Below are 20,233 nucleotides of genomic sequence, written 5' to 3'. Positions count from 1 at the left end.
TTGTAGTAACAGTATAACACATTATCTTTGAACTGGGAGACCACGTGTCTACATGAAGTAGTGGGATCTGTTTGAGAAGTCCTCTGGTTTAGTTTCCCATCTTCTCCCTCAAGTCCCCAGGACACAACACATGTCTGGTTCCTTGTTGACCATCTTGCGGCCTCCTTGTGTACCCTGCTTTCATTTGGCCTTCTAGTTGAACCATCCCTCCCTCTGCCAGCCAATCTTATAGGGTCTGGGGCCCAAAGAGAAATTTGTGACAGCAATTCTTTGCTTTCCAGGAGCCTGAAGCCCCATAGGAGCCTCCAAAGGAAGCTTGGCTGAGAGCCCAGTGATCCTCAGTGAGAAGAGAGCTCGGTGAGAAAGTTAAGTCCACGGATCTATTTCAGGTACAGCCTGCTCTTTATCGTCTCAGCAGATCTTCTCTGTCAGAATATTATTCATTTCAACCTAACTTAACTGATTACTGTCTAAAGTTCCTCTCTCTTCCTCCTTTCCTCCATTCCCATTCCCCTCTTCTCCGTCCTTCATCCTCCCTTCTCCTCCTTTCATATCTGTTTCTGTGGATGGAACCTAGGGCCTTCTAAGCATGCTAAAGGCTCCAGCTTCCCCCACTACATCACACTTCCATCCTTTCCTCTGTGTGTGTGTGTGTGTGTGTGTGTGCGCGCGCGTGTGTGTGCGCACGCACAGGCGCTTGTGTGCCTATACTGGGGTTTGAACCTTGCCTGGGGTTCTCTTAACTTTTTCACTCAGGGTTGGTATTCTACCACTTGAAGTTCATTTCTACCTCCAGCATTTGCATGGTTACTTGGACATAGTGTCCTATGGACTTTCTTGTCCAGACTGGCTATGAATCTCAATCCTCTGACCTCAGCCTCCTGAGTAGCTAGGATTGCAGTCATGAGCCACTGGCTCCTGGTATCCTACCTTTAAAATTTCTAGGCAGTTATTTTTAGGCCCCAGAGCCATTCAGTCATGACCCCAGCTGAAAAATAAGGCTTGCTTTCTCTTCAGTGTTTCTTACATTCTTTTTATTTGGAAATCATAATACCTTATGGTTGGTAAGGCCTTTTACCCCGAGGCCTGGTCACCAGGCCACACTCAGACTAAAGCCTTGTCCTCTTGCTGAGCAGATGCCTGGTCAGTCCTGTGACACTGTCTTTCTGGTGCCTCTGCAAGGCCAAGTGGCAGGAATACTTTGGCTGAGCTTATGCCTTTAACTCCTGGAGCCTTCTGTTTCTCAATGTTAAGGCCCAGTTTCAGTCTCCTTCCTGCTGGTGGACTTTCTCCATCTTGCTCCTGTTTCCAACTTATCTTACTTTAACTTCAGTCTGTTTTAATTTAAAAGTTTAGAGTAGCCTGTTTGGGTGGTTCAGGCTACATTGATCTTCTGTGGTCAGTTCCATAGAGCCTGAGTGATCAAGGCAGAGTGTAGTGTAGAGAGAGGTCAAGGCTGGCCCTCTCCTCCCTTCCCCCTCATAAATGAAAGTAGCTCTGGTTTTATGGTTTTATCTGGGTTCTAGTTCTCAGGCTTGGACTCAGGGCCTGGATGGTATCCCTGGGCTTTTTTGCTCAGATCTAGTACTCTACCACTTGATCCACAGCTCTACATTTAGGTTTTTGGTGGTTAATTGAAGATAAGAGTCTCATAGGCTTTTCTACTTGGGCTTACTTCGAATTATGATCCTCAAATCTTAGTGTACTGAATCGCAAGGTTTATAGGTGTGAGCCAGTGGTGCCCAGCTTTTATCAGATTCCTTTTTTCTTTTTCTCTTTTGGAGGGGCCCAGTGCTGTTGGAGTTTGAAGTTTGAGCTCAGGGCCCAGGCTGGTGTCTGTTAGCTTTTTCACTCCAGGCTGGTACCCTACCACTTGATCCACCTGAGCTCTACAAGTTGTCTTGGCTGGCTTTGAACTTTGATCCTCAGATTCCTGAGTTGCTAGAATTATAGGCATGAGCCACAGGCACCCAGCTTTAATGTAGTTTTATATTTTGCATAATGAAGTCTGTTCGATGAACTCAATGGAACTTAATGATGCAGTTAACAAATCTATCCCTTCTAGATTTCTTGCTGTTAATTTCTGGTGTCTGGCTCTTTTTTTAAATGTTGAAATAATTGTACAAATGAGTTTCAGTTTAACATGTCCATTTATGTGTACTAGATAGCTTTTATTTGGTGTTTGGGTTCAGCATAGGACATAGAAAAAAGAGTTCCACTGTTAAAAATAATTTAAAATATTTTTGTTCTTTTTATTCTCCAATGCACTAAAATAATTTAGTGAACATGGGAAGCCTTCATTATTGTCACAATTTTATTCATCACAGAATATGGTGGTAAAGTTTTTTTTGCTTTGCAGGGAGAGGACACTCAGGCTGGTGAGGAGAGGCCAGAGGAATTGAGAGAAACAAGACTCATTGCTCATATTTTTACAGCCATGGACATTTGTATTCTTAATTCTGTCTGTAGCTATATTAAGAGTACACACATATTTGGGATCAGCAGCTCATATCCAGATCTTAATGGGAGGCATTTGTTAGAGACCTAGGCATGTGTCCTATGCCACATGTAAGCAATTCTGAACAAGCTACCCTGGAATGGGTATTAAGAGGGAAGAGGCAGGTGCACCCTCCCCCGCAGCTCTAAGTTCCGGGGGAGGATTAGCCTATAAGTAGGTTCCTTGTCTATGAGGATGTTGAATCCTTGTCAGTGGTAGAGATAAAGCTGCAGAATTGCCATGTGCACTTTTCTGAAGAATGTAGGTAAAATTTAGATACTTGCCAGTCACAAGGAGGAAGAAGAGGAAGAGGAAGCTCTTCATAGGCCAGCCATTGTGTGCTGAGCTAGGCCAACAAGCCTCCAAGATCCCATTCTTTCCTTCTCCGTGCTTATTTAGTAAAATTGCTTCAATTAGAGTGGGTTCGTTCATTCTGCCTATTCTCTTCTGCAGTACCTAGTCAGATGTGTTTATATTGCCTTCATAGACTATTTATAAGCATCTGCATTGTTACCTAAGATAGTTACTGAATGTTGACATCTCCTGGTCTTTGATCAGGCATTTAGTCAAGGATTCTGATCTTTGAAGCCCCTAGAATAATTTAGCCATTTAGTTCCTGTGCCTTGATAGAATCACATTCGTTCCCCTATTTGAGCATATTCTGTTACTGCGTTCCAGGATGATTCCCTCCAACCTCATGGCTGGGAAATACTGCGTGTAGTTAAGGCCTAAAGACCTGTTGCATCAGAGGATGTGCTGTTTCTTTCAGATGACAAATGTGTTCCTTCTGCAGTGAGTGTCTGAGATTTTGGCCACCCTCAAAGTGTGGTTGTGAAAAGGACAGGAAGCTCTATCATAAGATGTGGTATTTCCTGCATAGGGATTATTTGTACATGACCTATGCTGTGTAGATAATTCCCATGGTAACCAGGCCATGTTGAATGTACCTCAGCTCTGTGAGGGGGGAAAAATAGATCAAGAATAAATGGCAGATAAATATGAAAGGTTATGGCATTTGCATGTGTAAAGGTGCTTTATCAGTCTGAATAAAAATATTATGGAGTCTCTAACTCCCATTTCTTGCATGATGGGGAACGGGAGATGATTCTCTCTTTTTTTTAAATTTCTCTCTGCTTTATCCTGTTATACTAATATAAATCTTGGCTAAAACTTCAATATGTGTACACACACACACACACAGAGGCAAATATATTGATTGTTACCAAAAGAGAGAGAAGGTTAAACTCTAGTTGATCATGTGCTACATCTTAGGCAGGCAACATCCTGTTAGAAGGTTAGGAGGTTAAAAATGGAAATTCCCTTAAGGCAAAAAAAAAAAAAATCTGCTCACTTATACTGCACACTTATACTGATAGCTACCCAGGAAGCTAGGAGGTAAGGGTCACAGTTCAGTGATGGCCTAGGAAAACCAAATCTAAGAGAATTATAACAAGAGGCGACATTGATTAAGCTGCATTGTATTTATAACCTGACTCGGTGAATTGAAACCCCTTTGTACTATTACTTAATAAAATATCTTTTTACTTGTCCTGTGGCTTGAATTCAGAGCCTGGGAATTGTTTCTGAGCTTTTGTGCCCAAAGCTATACTACTCTACCATTTGAGTCACAGCTTCACGCCTGGTTTTTTAGTGCTTAATTGGAGATAATAGTCTCAGGGAGTTTCCTGTCCAGGCTGGCTTCAAAACTCAGTTGTCAGAGCTCAACCCTCCTGAGTGGCCTGGATTACAGGTGTGAGCCAACAGCACCCAGCCTGGCATTATTTTTTTTCAAAGAGAGACTTATTTCCAATTAATCAGCAAATGAATGAATGAACAAATAAATAAATAAGCCATGGCATGACTCAAATTGTAGAACACCAGCCTTGAGTGAAAAAGCTAATAGAGCACAGCACTCAGACCCTTGTTCAAGCCCCAGTACTGGCACTGAAAAACGAAACAAAAAACAAATAATGATCTCTCTCTCTCTCTGTGCATGTGTGTGTGAGTGTGTGTGTGTGTGTGTGTGTGTGTGTGTGTGTGTGCATGCATGCATCTTTCTGTCTCTTGCTCTCTGGGCACCTACTGTCTTTTGGATAATCTATGAACCATTCCTCTGAAACTCATGTTGACTTTTCTTGTGCAGACTAATGTAAGGGCTGGTTGACTTGCCAGTCTTAATTCCTCATCTGCTCAGACCGAGATTCAGGGAAATGCCTACAAACAGCTAGGAAAAGATAAGGCTTGATCTTTCTATTATATACACTCATGACTCTTGGTTGAACCTGATCCTATATAGCTCAATTAATATGTGGTGATTGTTTCTAATGTTCTGGCAGTGGGAAAGTGGAATGGGCACTTGTTGTATGCAGAAGAAAGAATTTTCTCAGTGCTTTCTGTGTCAGTCCTAGATAAATTCTTTTCCCTCCCTCCCTCCCTCCCTCCCTCCCTCCCTCCCTCCCTCCCTCCCTCCCTCCCTCCCTCCCTCCCTCCCTCCCTCCCTCCCTCCCTCTCTCCTCCTCCTCCCTCCCTTCTTCCTTCCTTTCCTTCCTTCCTTCCTTCCTTCCTTCCTTCCTTCCTTCCTTCCTTCCTTCCTTCCTTCCTTCCTTCCTTCCTTCCTTTTGACTTTGGAAATTTCCACATGTATAAATGTAGGGGAAAGCATATTGAAACCTGATTTAATTAATTACCAGCATGTCTCCTTGGTAGACACTTGAGATAGATTGAACTTGCTGTTGTGGCCTTGTGCCCCTCCCTCCATGATTTATTTCATTAAGGAAATTTCCTTCCTATAATTTAGAAGCAGTGAACACTCATTACAGAAAAAAAAACGTAAAAAATGCAGGAAATAAAGCCCATAATCTTCTCTCTAGAGATAAATACCTCCCATGATCCTCTCCCAGATCTACCCGCCCTCCCCCCACTCCCTCTCTCTCTTCCTCTCCTTCTCCCTCTCCCTCTCCCTCTCCCTCTCTTCCTCTCTTCCTCTCTCCTCTCCCACTCTCTCAGTGCTGGTTCTAGGACTTGGACTAAGGTCCTAGGCATTGTCCTTGGGTTTTTTCACTCAAGGCTGGTGCTTTATTAATTGAACCATGCCCTCACTTCTGGCTTTTGCTGGTTAATTGGAAATAAGAGTCACACAGATTTCTTTGCCTAGACTAGTTTTGAACCATGATTTTCAGATCTCAGTCTCCAGAGAAGCTAGGATTATAGGTATGTCACCCATGCTTGCTTGAGACTTGAAGTACTTAGTGTAAAATTAGATTCTGAGGTTTCAGCATATCAGGCAGTGATCCCTGGGGAAAACCATGCTTCCTAGGAAGGCTCTGGGTAGCTGGAGGCAGGAGCAGAAGATGGAGACCTTGCTGCTGCTAAACATCAGGGCACATAGGAGGTTCTAGCAGGCTCTAGCACAAAGGTTAATTTCTCTTGGATTTGCCCTGTTTTTGCTTTACAACAACAACAAGATAGAGTCCGAGAGAGTCTGATTTGTTCAAATCAAATTTTAGACTGCCAGCCATTGAGAGTTGCTTGGTGGTAGCTGAGTTACTAAGGTCTTCCACGGGGCAGATGCAACACTGCAAGGCTGTGCTAGGGATGTGGAAAAATTCGTGTAGGGAAGGAGGCATAGCTCAGTGGCAGGGAGTTTACAGCATGCAGGAGGCCACAGGTTCCAACCCCAACACACAAAGAAACAAAAAAAAATCTTGAAAGTAATTTGTTAGCATCATTGTTTGTGGCAAGGGAAGTATGTGTGAAAGCTTCATGTGACACCACTGTGGATCTGGCTGAGAAATGTGACTGCTGGGGGGACTGGCAGCCTACGCCTGCTCCCTCCTTTCCCAGATGCCATTTCTGGTTAATCATGAGCAGACTCTGTCCATACAGTGCTAAAACTACTAGGAGGCAAAAAGAACACGACTCAACAGCACTGGCTTTCTAGGGCTTCCTAGTAAAGTACCTGAGGAGCACACAAAGCAAGGAAGGAGCCCCTGTCTCTCCCATCCCTGATTCTGGCACAGTCCACTGTTGGTGCTCTTTTCTGGAAAGCTTGTTGCTGTCCAGGAAGGGGTCAGAAAGCTAGAAGACCAACCCAGCGGGGACTCCTGGCAGAGAGCACACCAAGCCCGGCCATGCAGCACAAACAATTTGCTGAGCTTCCTTAAAAAAGAATGATAGCCCAGTGCTCTCCTATTAGGGAAAAATCCAACTGGCCATTCATGGACAGATCCAAAATGGAGGTGTACATGCACCAGCACCCATTTTCACACCAGCGAGGTAGTCCTTGCCAGGAACAAAGGACTCCCAGAATGATTCACTTCTGTTGGAACATCAGCACCACCCTCAAAGATGAAAGGAGTAGGTTATTTAAATATGATAAAGGATTAGAGATAAGAATCTCCTCGACTTTCATGCTTTGGCTGGCATTGAGCCCCTGGCACCTGCGTTATTTTAAGTTTTTTCATGAATCTCCATCTCACTTCCTAGTTCATTATTACAGAACACTTGCCTTAGGTTGTACCTTCTTAGAAAAGGAAGGAAAATCTGTCATTTCTCCCAATAATTGAGTGGCAAATCTTACTCTAGTTATTACCATAGTCAAACCAGAAGTAAACAGATTCGGTGGAGCTGAGTGCCCGTGGTTTATGCCTATAATCCTAGCTACCTAGGAGACTGAGATCTGAGGATCACAGATCCTAGGCAGTCCAGGCTAGAAAGTATGTAAGGCTCATATCTAATTAACCACCAAAAAGCCAGAAATGGAACCATAGCTCAAGCGATAGAACACTAGCCTCCAGTACAAAAATCTTGGGAATAGTGCTCATACCTTGAGTGCCCAATCCTGGCACCTAACAAAACCCATAACAACAAAAGTAAAAGCCACAGAATTGATCCAACATGAATCAGTATAGCTCTCTGAGGAATATAAATGTTACATGGCATTAGTGAGCCCCCATGGAGAGAATAAGACAAAGCACAAGTGCTGAGAAGCACTGCCTTGGTGGAGGAGGAGGCATAATGTAAAAATAAAAACACACACACACACATTTTTTTCACCCTTTGTCCCTTCATTTCTGTGCCTCCCCTTAGACATAAAAACAGAACAAAAAGAAAAGAAAAGAAAAACAGTATAAAAGGGGGAAAAAAAAACACAGCTGAGTATGCTGAGAACTATTAATTCCAGGACTAGGGAAGCTGAGGCAGGAGGTTTGTCAATTTGACTGCAGCCTGAGCTGTATACATATCAAGTCTCCAAAAACAGAAAACATAACCTAAGGAGCACAAAGCCTCATGTAGCCCCAGAATGCGGGAGTGACGCCCAGATCTCTCCTCATTCCACAGCTACTGAAAGAAAATGCCATGGGACAAAAGTAAATGATGTTGGCCCAATAAAGGAGCCAAGGTAGAGCTTTAAAGTGTGACCCCTGGCTGAGAAGCTGCCCATCCATATTCAACTGTAATGTCGCAGAACAAACAAGCACATGGCAGCGGCTCCATGAGTGCACGTGTGGTGGGTCTGTGGGAGCAAGACACACACCCATTATCTGAGGTTAGCTTTCAAGTTACAGGTGCTTGTTTGTGTTTATTTTTTTCCTATGTCATTTTATTTACAATGAGAAGTGCTCATGTTTAAGCCAGAAAACATTATTAATAAATAATAGCTGACATTTCAGGAGCCAGCCAAACAAGAGATCCCTTACATAATGTATTTCATTTAATCCACACCACCTCATTAGGTAGGCAATAACTCATGTTAGAGAAATGAAGGGATCCTGCATGGAGGCCCTCAGTCAGTACTTCTCCACACTGACCATGCTTTAGGATGGCATGGGGAGACCTTTAAAGTTACCAGGGCCAGGCACTAGCACAGATCAAATACTTTCCGTAGAGCTCTCCCAGTGGACTTGTCCAAGGGCCTGTGCCACTGAAGGGTGGGTGCTCCTGAGATCTTGCCATCCTGTCTCCAGTGCCCTTTGAACATATCACGTCATGGGGGTTATTAGCCTGGTGGTTGGGAAGAGGTGGTGGAGAAAGAAGTTCAAACAGATGGGGTTCTGTTGATTGGGAGAGGGGACAGTAGCCAGCTGTGGGCATGTGGGCAGCTGAGCATCTGCATTAGCAGGGAGCAAGCCTCTGTTGACCACTGACTCAAGGGCAGGTGCAATCTGCCCCCTCCAGGGCAAGGACCGCAAGGAAAGCTTCTGCTTGTCAGCTGTGTGGTGGTGGCTCTTGCCTGTAATTGTAGCTCTTCAGGAGTCTGAGATCTGAGGATCAAGGTTCCAAGACAGCTTGGGCCAGAAAGTCCATGTGATTCTTATCTCCAATTAACCACAAAAAAGTGGAAGTGTTGCTCAGGTATTTCAACAACAGCCTGTGTGCAAAAGCTAAGGGACAGCACCCAGGCCCTGAGTTCAAACTCCATTGTGATACCAAAACCAAAAGACAAACCACAGAAAGTCTTGTCTTGTCTTGTAAGCCTCTAAGAGGTATTAGATGGTATTTCTAAGAGCCTCACTCATGAAGTGCCCTTCCACTCAAGAAATGGAAAAGACACTGACCATCAACAACCTAGGAGGGGCTCCCTAACAAATAAGACTTTATTAGCTCAGTATTTAACAGTTTGATGGCCCAGGAGTAAGTTTCTACTTCTTAAAATGGATATAATGGCCCATAAATGCCAGTTGGATTAGTATCTAACCCAGGCAATATGATTTTTTGTCTACAAGACCTAGATGTAGTTCCCAAGCTTGGATCAGAGAATGGCTGGCATTGGGTGGAAGTTCATGAGATCTCTGTTCACTTTCTCCATCTAACCTGGCTTCCTTGCTCTACAATAAGGCCCCTGTATCTAGAGTCCTTGCTGTCCTTCCTGTTTACTGATCGATTGATTTAGTTGATTGATTGATTGTGTGTGTGTGTGTGTGTGTGTGTGTGTGTGTGTGTGTGTGTGTGTGTTGGCGCTCTGATAATAGGGTATATATTTAGGGCCTACAGACTTGTCTCCTAGGTATTTTGCTCAAGACTGGTGGTCTATCACTTGAGCCACACCTTAGAGCAGAACTGCACATATATTTAAACTACTTCCTCTAATCCTCCATGGACTGAATGAAGTGGCAAAAGCCAGTCCCTTTTCCCCAGTACTCTTCTGAAAACAAGAAGGTAGAGTTTAAGGCAGCAGGTTGAGTCACATAAGTCATAAATCCCAGGGCCTAGATCAGAAGCTAGGTCACCTCATTCCAGAAGCCAAGTGTCACCTTAACTCAGCTGTGGGCTTTTTTGTTTATTCTTTTTTTCTTCTTCAGTGGTGAGCATACAAAGGGCAGGACCTCAAGCTTGCTAGAAAGAGTTCTATCATTGATCTGCACCCTGAGGTCTTCTCATTTTCATATTAAAAAATGTATGCAAAGATTGTCTGTAAGCCAGGTTCCAGTGGCTCATGCGTATAATCCTAGCCAGTCAGGAGGCAGATATATGAGGATCATGATTCAAAGCCAGCTCCAGCAGAGAAATCTGTCTGTGAGTTTACTACCCCAATTAAGTAGCAAAAAATCAGAAGTGGCGGTATGGCTCAAATGATAGAGTGCCAGCCTTTCATAAAAAGCCAAGCAAGAGTGAATGGCCCTGAATTCAAGGCTTAGTATTGGCAGACACACACACACACACACACACACACACACACACACACGCACACGCACACGCACACACATACACACACACGAAGAAACAATCTGGTGTAGTAGAGAAAACACTGAGAAATCATTCATCTTGTGTTAGTTCCTGTTTTGTGGGGTCCTCAGGCTCTTGTGTCTCATTTTTTTTTCCCCACTCTACTGGTATTCCACTAATAACACTCTTGCCTCATTTCCTCCCAAATCCTCCCAAATCCTCCTTGCCTTGCCCTACCCCTCTGACCTGGGACATTACTTCCTTCCCCTGAGCAGGCTGCTAAGACCCCAGGTGAGCAGTTGGCCACCTGTGCCTTCAGAATGCCATGACTTTGTTTGACATTTTGCCCTCTCAGCTTCTTTTCCTTATCTTTGTAACAAGGAGATTTCCCAGTCCACCAAGAAATTAGACATGTTTTGACATTTTTTTCTCTTCTCCGGGGTATTCAAAGAATACACAGAAGTATCACCCACTTTTTTCATGTCTTTAGCCAGCCTGAGGCATGACCAATGCAGAAGAGGCTTGAGCCCAAGGCATGGCTGGATACTACAGAGGTGTGTGCATGCCTGGACTTCTCTCCCAATCTGTGGTCACCAACAGCACTCTATTGCTTGTCACTTACTTAATTGTAGCTAAGTTTGAGCAATAGAATTGCTATCAGTGATAGTTCGGTATGGTGGGGCAAATCTGTAATACCAGCACTCCAGAGGCTGAGGCAGGAGTGTTGTGAGCTCTTAAGCCAGCCTCTGGCACAGTAACTGAAAAGCAAAATAAAACGATATATCCCAGCGCTGGCAGTATGGCTTAGTGGTAGAGTACTTGCCTTGCATGCATGTAACTGTGAATTCCATTCCTTAGCACCACATAAAGAGGAAAATCCAGAAGTTGTTCAAGTGGTAGAGTGTTACCCTTGAGCAAAAAGAAGCCAGGGACAGTTCTCAGGCCCTGAGTCCAAGCCCCAGGACTAGCAAAAACAAAACAAAACAAAAAACCAATATATCCATTATAGTAAAGGTATAAGTCAATACCAGAGCTTATTTTTGCACTGTTGTTTAAATAAATACCCTGAGAATAGTTATCTGTCTACAAAAAAACAAAAAAGTATAGTTAGTTGCCATGTTTCTTGCATTGGTGTGCTACTTTAGATACAAGTGATGAGCCAATGTTTGCATTGCACTAAACTCATTTCTTATTCAGATTTCCCCTGTGGTTGTCAAACTGCATCTATCAATCTGTCATCAAGTGTTTTGGGTTTTTTTTTTTTGTGCCCTTATTGAGGATTGAACTCAGGACCTGAACACTGTCCCTTATTTAGGTTTTTTTTCTCACAGTTGGCACTCTACCACTTGAGCCACACTGCCACCTCTAGCTCTTTGCTGGTTGATTAGAGATGAATCTCAGGTTTCCTCTGCCTCTGAGTAGCTGGGATTACTGACCTGAGCCCCTGGCACCAGGCTGCATCACACCTCTTTAGTGTTGCTTCGTTAATAGCAGATTCTTCTTGACAGTTTTGAGGAGTGCTGATCAAGTATTTTACCCAATGTCACACAAGTATAATTTGTCATGCTTTTATCATGATTAGGCCAAGGTCAGGAGTTTTAGAGAGGAAGGCCACGCCAGTCAGGTGCCCTTATATTCCCTTACACTGCCATTGTAGCTTGAGCTGCTGATGTTGACCTTGACTGCCTTACGGACTCCAAGTTTGTTATGATTATCCACTGGGTGGTCACTCTGCTCACCTTTCTACACTGTGCCCTGGAAAAGGAGGTCAGTCTATACAGAACTAACTTCCCATGAGTAATAAGGAAATAAATCTCTATATCCTCTAGGGTGGCTGCTGGCCCGTTTGGACTAGATGTCATTTGTATTGTCCATTTGAAGAGGATAGTCACAGAGGAGCTATTTGAAAGCTGCCCTTGGAGCCCGGTGCCAGTGGCTCACACCTCTAATCCTAGTTACTTAAGAGGGTGAGATCTGAGAATTGTGGCTTGAAGCCAGCCAGGGCAGGCAAGGCCATGAGACTCTTATCTCCAGTTAATCACCAAAAATCTGAACCTGAAGCTGTGGTTTAAGTGCCAGCATTGATCAAACAAGCTAAGAGACAGAGCTCAAGCCCTGAGTATCTGCATTCGAAAAATGAAAAAGCTTCCCTTGAGTCCCAGTTCCCTTTGGTGCTCTATGACCTGGAACCTTCCTAGGGTGTGTCTCAAGTGCCAGTGAGCCTGTGCTCACACTCTGTGAGTACAGGGACGGATGGTCACACACGTGGCATCCACATCGACACAGAAGAAAGTGCTTTCTGGAAGGCCTGACAGTATGAAATGTCTTTACTCAGTATTTCCGCTTCAACTCTAACTCTCTTTGTTAACTTAAAAGCAGAAACAACAGTCCTTGCATTCAGAGGACCTTGTAAAGAGGTAAAAAGCATTGTCCTCACTATTCAAGGCCTCTGACTTATAATAATTAAGTTACTGTTTTGATGCTGGATACCTGTGGCCCTTTAGGAGGCTTGAGGTTTGAAGCCAGTTCAGGCAGAAAAACCCGTGAGATATTTACCTCTTAATAAATCAGCAAAATGCCAGAAATAAAGCTGGGCTCCAGTGGTAGAGCTCCAGTCTTGAGCAATAAAGCTAAAGGGAAATACACAGGCCCTGAGTTCAAGAATGAGTACTGGTACATATACAAAAAGATACTGTTTTGATGGCTTTCTACTATTACAATACAGTGTCCAGGAAATATCCTATTACGTCCTGATAAATTATGTGATTGCAGAGTATAGAGACAATGTTGGTTCTTGGCATGTGTGTGTTCTTGCTCTAGAGCACTTTTGTCTACAGGAGGTTCCAGGCCAAGGATTGAAATGTAGAAGCTTAGAGACTGCAGGGTAAAGCAGCTGGCTGTATTTCTGGATGTGTTGTTGAGCTCCACAGCCATTGGTTCTGACAACTGCGATGTATGGAGAAATGATCTAGGTGTTTCAGTAGTGCAGTAGTAAGATGGGATTTGTGGGTGAAGCACCTGGCACAGTGACACACCTTTGTCCCTTTTCTTTTTCAACAGACATGCAGTGCACAAAGGGCTGCAAAGTCCTGCTTGACTTCGGTCACCAGATGCTGCGACGGAAAGTGGTGGACTGCAGTCGGGAAGAGAGCCAGCTGTCCCGCTGCCTGAACACCTTCGACCTGATATCCCTGGGTGTGGGCAGCACACTGGGCGCTGGTGTGTACGTCCTGGCTGGTGCTGTGGCCCGTGACAATGCCGGCCCTGCCATAGTCTTCTCCTTTCTGATCGCTGCCTTGGCCTCTGTGCTGGCTGGCCTGTGCTATGGCGAGTTTGGTGCTCGAGTCCCCAAGACAGGCTCAGCCTACCTCTACAGCTATGTGACTGTGGGGGAGCTCTGGGCCTTCATCACTGGCTGGAACTTGATCCTCTCCTACGTTATCGGTAGGTCCCTAGATTGTGGAGGCCTGTGTCCTCTACCCTCTTGTGTCTTTTCCCACCTCTGAAAAGGACCAAATGCACCCATGTCCTTCCTGGGAAGACTGGGGCTGGGTCTCCCCAGACCTCCTGTGTGTATTGCCTTTCCCTTTTATGAGTGATTGAGCTGCCTGTGGGATCACTCCTGCTCTGTCTCCTGTGAGGAGATCAAGCCAGACCATCCAGAATCCGTTCCTGTTCACCAAAGAGACCTAGAATTCATAGGATCGTTCTGAGATTAGAAAATAATTTTGTTTCTCTCAGTGTTTTTCCTGATGACTAGAGAAAATATGTCATCAATAGAAAACTTTGAGATATGCAGAAATACACAAAGAATTTGGTATAAGCCGGATACTGGTGGCTCATGCCTGTAATCCTAGCTACTTGGGAGGCTAAGTAAAACTGAGGATTATGGTTTGAAGCCAGTCCCAGAAAGAAGGTATATCCCCCTCAAAAAAAAAAAAAGCTGGGAGTAGAGCTGTAGCTAAAGTGGTAGAGCACTACCTTGAGTGAAAAGCTCAGGGATAATGGCTAGGCCATCCTAGGGCCTGATTCTGGCCCTAGGACACACTCTCTCTCTCTCTCTCTCTCTCTCTCTCTCTCTCTCTCTCTGTCTCTCTCATACACACACACAGTAAAATACTCTCTCTCTCACACACACACATACACACAGTAAAAATACTCAATCTGACAGTCACTGATTCATCCATTCATTCACTATTTATATCAACAAATGGAATATTTATTATTGAGTACACAGAGCAATTTTTAATGCTTTATGCTGGGCATTTTGCTGGCAATTAATGATATGATCAAAGACCATGACAGTCCCTGTTCATTCATAGGTGTTTAGTAACTAGGGATATAACCATGACTAATATTTAAATCGTGAAGTTAAATGTATTGGAGGCTGTGGTGCTGGGGATTGAATCTAGGGCCTTGTGCACATGCCTTACCTCTGAGTACATCTCCAAGTATATATTTTGTCCAATGAATCTGTCCACTCTCATGGAGAACCCTAAACCTGGTTCCATGGGCAACTTGTTGACAGGAACCTTCATCTCTGCACTGAGGGTGCCATTGCCACCTCCCCAGAAAGCAGGCAGACTCTAGTGTTCAGGCTTCCTTTCAACATCTGCAGCATCTGCTGAGAGCCAACAGAGCTTCCTCTGGGGTAGATTGGGAAGAAAGGTTGGAGCAGCTCCTGGGGTAGAGGCAGGGTGGAGCTTGGGAATCTGCTTACAGTGAGCTGGCCACTTTGGGAGTCAATGGGGAAGAGACAGTGAGACCATTTTTCTCTGTGGTCTTCATGGAGAGATTGCTGTTAGGATGAAATGTGGTTAAGGCTTTGGGTTATTGGGAAAATATTCCACTTGAGATCCAATAATGAAGTTCAGTCATTGTGCTGATCATTCTGGCAAAATTCTGTGGTAATTCAGTTCATGGTCATGGGCAAGGCCTTGTGAGAAAAAAGGAAAATGCTGTGTGTGGAGATTAGAATTTTAGTGACCATTTTCCTGACAGCCACTGGAAAACAATGACTTGCCTTCAGAATTGAGTAAGAGAGGGAGTAGTGATTGTTGTTAGTGATGGTGTAGGTCTATCCTATCTATGTTCCCTACGTTCCTTGGGGCTGAGGAACAGTAGTCCCCCATGGAATTGAAGTGGAGCATTGCTGGTGGGAGACCACAATTCTGAGCTGGGTGGTATAAGCCTACTTCAAGTCCAGAGTGGCAGAGTGGCTGAAAGCTGAGGTGGGTGTCAGCTTCTTTGTGGATCTCCTTAGAGATGGGTACCAGGCCTGCTGCCTGGGCTTCCTGCTTAGAAAACAAAGGTTTCCTAAGTGATTCCTAAGGATTTCTTAGGTGATTGCTAATGTTTAGGTTTTTAACGAAATCAAGTGGGAACAGTTAAATAAATAGTATTAGAGTATTTCTTAGTTCATAATAGTAACTATAGTTTTATAAGACTTTTATCTTGATATATAGGCATATATTATTTTAAAATGCATAAGTATGTATGTATGAATGCTTTTCCATTTATAATGGGTTTTATCTCAATGAACTTAATCAAGATGAACATATTTCAAGCCAGGCTGGTGGTATAATGCCTATAATCCCAGCACTTGAAAGGTTGAAACAGGAGGATCATGAGTTTTGAGTCCAGCCTCATTGTTTGACCCTGTCTCAAACAACCAGAAAAGAACAAAAATATCAGAAGCGAAAACTGCAGTTTATTCCCCTAACCTTCAGACATCCGGGCTTTGTAGCAGTGTCTTCCATATGTCCCAGTCAGAATTGCAGAGCTGTCAGGAGCTATCTGCCCCTGGCAGCAAAAAATCATATCAATATTGCAGGTTCTAGAAAAGATCAAAATTCAGAACTTGAAGTCTAGTTTATATTATAAATGCACAGTGCTTTTCACACCACTATATGGGGGGAAAGTCATTAAGATTTAACTTTCAGTCAAGATTCACCCTTGTAAACCAGGATGTATGGTATACACACACACGCACACGCACGCATGCACAAAACACACAGGATATCATGTAGTCCATATATAGGGATCGGAGAAAGTTATCAACACACTTCTATCCCAGCTCCATCTCCTCCCTTTCTGTTTAGCATACACTCCAGTCTCACTTCTTCGGAAAGATAAGATCTGAATACGTTGTGATCCCTGTGTGAATGTCATGTGCAGAGCTCGCTGGTGAGGACCAAGTTAACTACTTCCCTTCACTGGCTGCCATGTGTTTTGTGCCAGGTACGTCAAGTGTGGCGAGAGCCTGGAGTGCAACGTTTGACGAGCTCGTAGGTAAAAGCATTGGGGAGTTCTCCAAAAAACACATGGCCCTCAATGCTCCTGGCGTGCTTGCTGAAAACCCCGACATACTGTCTGTGATTATAATTCTCCTCTTAACAGGTAAGGCCACATCTTGGAAGAAATCTAGTTCAAGCATGACAGGTTCCTTTTCCCCCAGCCATCCCCCCGTCTCCCCATCCTTTTAACTCTGTTGGGTATGGAACCCATGGCTTCACCCATGCCGTGCTAGTTCTGTGCCACTGAGATATTCCCCAAGTTCTTTCTATTTTTGTTTGTTTGGTTCCTTTAACCCCTTCCCTATTTTGTTTGTTTGTTTTTGTAATGCATAGGCAACTTTATTAATTTGTTTCTATTCTGATGGCATCTTAGAGTCCACACTGGGTTGATCTGGCTAATCAATAACTGTTGAGATCTGTGCTCTTCAGAGTGAGATTTTTCTAGCACTGAGGATTCTTCATACTCGTGACCCAGGAATAAAAAGCCTTTTGAATCAGCGGGTGGCCATTTGGAAAGGCACAAAATGGTCATTTGTCTGCCAGGAAAGTGCAAGAATGAACTGTGTGTCAAACACTAAGGTGTGCCTGGGCACTGAAAGATAGATGGGCACATGCCTGTAATTCTAGCTACTTAGGAGGCTGAGAGCTGAACATCCAAACTGTCAGTGGAGGCTAGAAAGTCCATGAGATTCTTACCTCCCGTTAACCAGAAAACACCACTGGATCTGTAGCTCAAGTGGTAGAGTGCCAACCTTGAGCAAAAAAGCTAAGACATAGTGCCTACACGTTGGGTTCAAACACACACACACAAAAGGGGAAAAAAATACAGGTGAGTTTTTCTTTTCATCTAACAACCATCGAACACCCTTTCAGTAATTCTAGGTACTGCTTGTCATTGGCTGCTCATTGTTACTGACATTTGTCCAAGTCCTGCCACTAGCATATCCGTTAGGAGCATTGTAAAAAGAAGCTCTTCTGAAGCTAGGGAATATTGAGACAAGTTTTAGAAAACAAATTTCTTACTTTACACACATTTCTCCCTCAAAGTCTGTCCCGGCAGTATTTCTGGCCCAGCTGGGAGAGATGTGTATCAGAAAATACATCTGAACTACTCTAATGAGACTTTCATTTTTATAAACACAAGAGAGAAGGACACTAAAGAAAACATGTATTCAGGCATGATGGTGTTGTCCCTTTGTGATTAATTAATCCTTCTCTCCTAATATCTACATTTCAGTCTTCAATCTAATATGCACTGCAGTTTTTATTTTAAGACTTATAAAAAGGCAGTAAGCTGCTGGTGGTTGGTTCATGCCTGTCTGTAATCTTAGCCACTCTGAAAGCTGAGATCTGAGGATCATGACTCCACATGAGGCAAGGCAGAAAAGTTTGTGAGATTTTTATCTTTAAATATCCCAATGACTTACATATTTCCAGTAGGAAATCCTTTTCTTACCACATAGGCCACTGAGGGACACTTATGAAACCTAACGCTGGTGTTGTGAAAACCCTAACATGGCCCTGCATACGCCTCATACACAGCACATAATGGGGTTACTGTGCCAATTCTCACCACTTGGTGGTTTTTTATTGTTGTTTTGTTCTTAGTGTGAGTCTAGCTTCAACACTACTTTATACACACTGAATTCCAGGGAGGAACTAATGTAGATCCATGTTAGTTGTTCCAAAACCACAAACAGTTGCTACAGCCAACATGACTAATATCCCAGAGTATATTTGAATAATTTCCTCATCTGAAAAACTCCATCCTACCAAGAACTTAAGCCAAGTGACTTCTCCTTGGGGGAAATAAATTCAGCTATAGAAGATGGTCTCCTCTAATGTCTTTCCCAGAGCGGAAGGGCTTGGTGTGGGAGTCCAGGTCCTGAACTCTGTGCCCCATGGCCTTGTTTGTTCTCCATGGAGGAGGGGAGTGTATTCCAGATCTGCAGCCCTTTGGTGCCCTATGGGTGGTCCCCTGAGGGGACCCAGAGCATTCGCTCAGGTAGCTGATGAGGCTCCCCGACATACTTGGGCTATTTAAGTCCTTGCTCCTAGAGAGAAAGTGAATTCAGCCCCATTCCCAGAGCCTCCCAGGTCTTTAGGGGCTCAGTGCTTTTTCTTTTTTATTCCCTTCCTGTCCTTATTCTTGTCCCTACCCCCCATTCTTGTACCTGAAAAGACTTGCCTGGTATTGTAGTTTTCTGTTTGTACCTATTTTTTTTTTTTTTTAGGAGTTTTAACTTTTGGTGTGAGAGAGTCAGCCATAGTCAACAAAATATTCACCTGTATCAACGTTCTGGTCCTGGGCTTCATAATGGTGTCAGGATTTGTGATAGGATCTGCAAAAAACTGGTATCTCACCGAGAATGATTTCTGGAATATATCTAGCTGTAAGGTCAAGTAAGTTCTTCTGTTTGTTGGCATGTGGCAGTTCACTCCATACTTGTCATTTCATACCATGTCACAATCAGAGAATAGAATTGGTGTAGGTAACATGTGCCTTTATTTTTTCTTTGGGGGAGGGGGAGGTGTCTGTTGTGGGGCTTGAACTCAGGGTCTAGGTACTATCCCTGAGCTTTTTCACTCAAGGCTAGTGCTCTACTGCTTTGAGCCACAGAAGCACTTGTGTTTTTCTGGTGGTTAATGGCAGATAAGAATCTCAAGGACTTTTCTGCCTGTGCTGGTTTGAATCGTGATCCTCAGATCTCGGCCTCCTGAATAGCTAGGATTACAGGTGTGAACCACCAGTATCCTGTATATGAATGTATCTCTAAGAAATTGGTATATTTTGTTAGATTATTTTGTTTTGCTTTGTTTGTGCATAGTCACTGTGGGTAGAAGGTGTTGTTCTTATTGTTTTCTTTCTATTTCAGGAGAATAAACCTTAACACAAACTCTAAACAGAAAAAAAAACAGTCATAGATTCCCAGGTCAGCCTAGACTAGGTAATGCATGACAGGAAAGGAGTTTGGGAAAACAAAGTCCTCATTCTGAATCTAAATTGTTTATGGTCAGGGCTGTTGTCGGACTCCTTGAGCAATCTCTTTCTCCTCATACTTAGTTATATGATCTCTAACTTTCATACTCAAGCTGAAAATCAGTCTGCTGGACTCGATCTCTAAAATGATAAGCAGAAGGCCAGGCTGACCAGACACAGGTGACTTTTGTTTATTATCACAGCAGACTTCGGAGACCAAGATCTGAACAGACAAATCCACAAATGGGGGAGTGACTCAAGTGGTAGTGAGCCAGCCATGAGCAAAAAAGCTATATATATATATATATATATATATATATATATATATATCCCCTCCCCCACATCTTCGTGGTACCTTGGTGATTCCAATATTTTTTATTATGCCTTCCTATGATATTAGTATGATATTAGTATTTGGGAAAAGTCTTTTTCAGATGGATTGTTCTCCCACTATGATTATATCTTTTTAACATTATGTCTTTTTAAAATCTTCTTTGTTAGATTTTCTGTTGAGTCTTAGTGTTCCAGGATGGATAATAAATAGGATTCAATTTTGTCTACAATTCTGTTTTCTGTAAGGGGGAAAATGCTAAACTGCTGTGATACAGAGACCCTCCTAAGGTCCTTATTTACAGTAGTGGCTTTATTTAGTGATGTGTCTCAAGCCCCACATTGAGTAGCCTAGGAGAGCTGGCCAGCTTGGCATCCAGCTTCTTTTCCTCCCCTGCATGGCCAGCACTGGCCTGTGAGCACAAGCATGTCCCAAATGTTCAGAAGGGGAAAGGAACATAGAGG

The 20,233-nt window shown here is 43.6% G+C and overlaps 1 protein-coding gene across 1 annotated transcript in view; it reads left to right on the top strand.

The window, feature by feature from the left end:
• The first annotated feature begins 272 nt into the window (after nucleotides 1-272).
• The window catches only part of Slc7a1 (solute carrier family 7 member 1), a 33,005-nt gene continuing 13,044 nt past the window's right edge, over nucleotides 273-20,233 (top strand). Inside the window, exons 1-4 of the mRNA XM_048341575.1 lie at nucleotides 273-389; nucleotides 13,223-13,606; nucleotides 16,403-16,561; nucleotides 18,693-18,861. Of these exons, the coding sequence (XP_048197532.1) occupies nucleotides 13,225-13,606; nucleotides 16,403-16,561; nucleotides 18,693-18,861 (710 nt within the window). The 5' untranslated portion in view covers nucleotides 273-389; nucleotides 13,223-13,224. The remainder of the gene's footprint in view (nucleotides 390-13,222; nucleotides 13,607-16,402; nucleotides 16,562-18,692; nucleotides 18,862-20,233) is intronic.

This window comes from Perognathus longimembris, chromosome 3 (assembly GCF_023159225.1).
Source record: "Perognathus longimembris pacificus isolate PPM17 chromosome 3, ASM2315922v1, whole genome shotgun sequence".
Lineage (NCBI taxonomy): Eukaryota > Metazoa > Chordata > Mammalia > Rodentia > Heteromyidae > Perognathus > Perognathus longimembris.
This window is presented reverse-complemented; position numbering and strand designations above follow the sequence as displayed.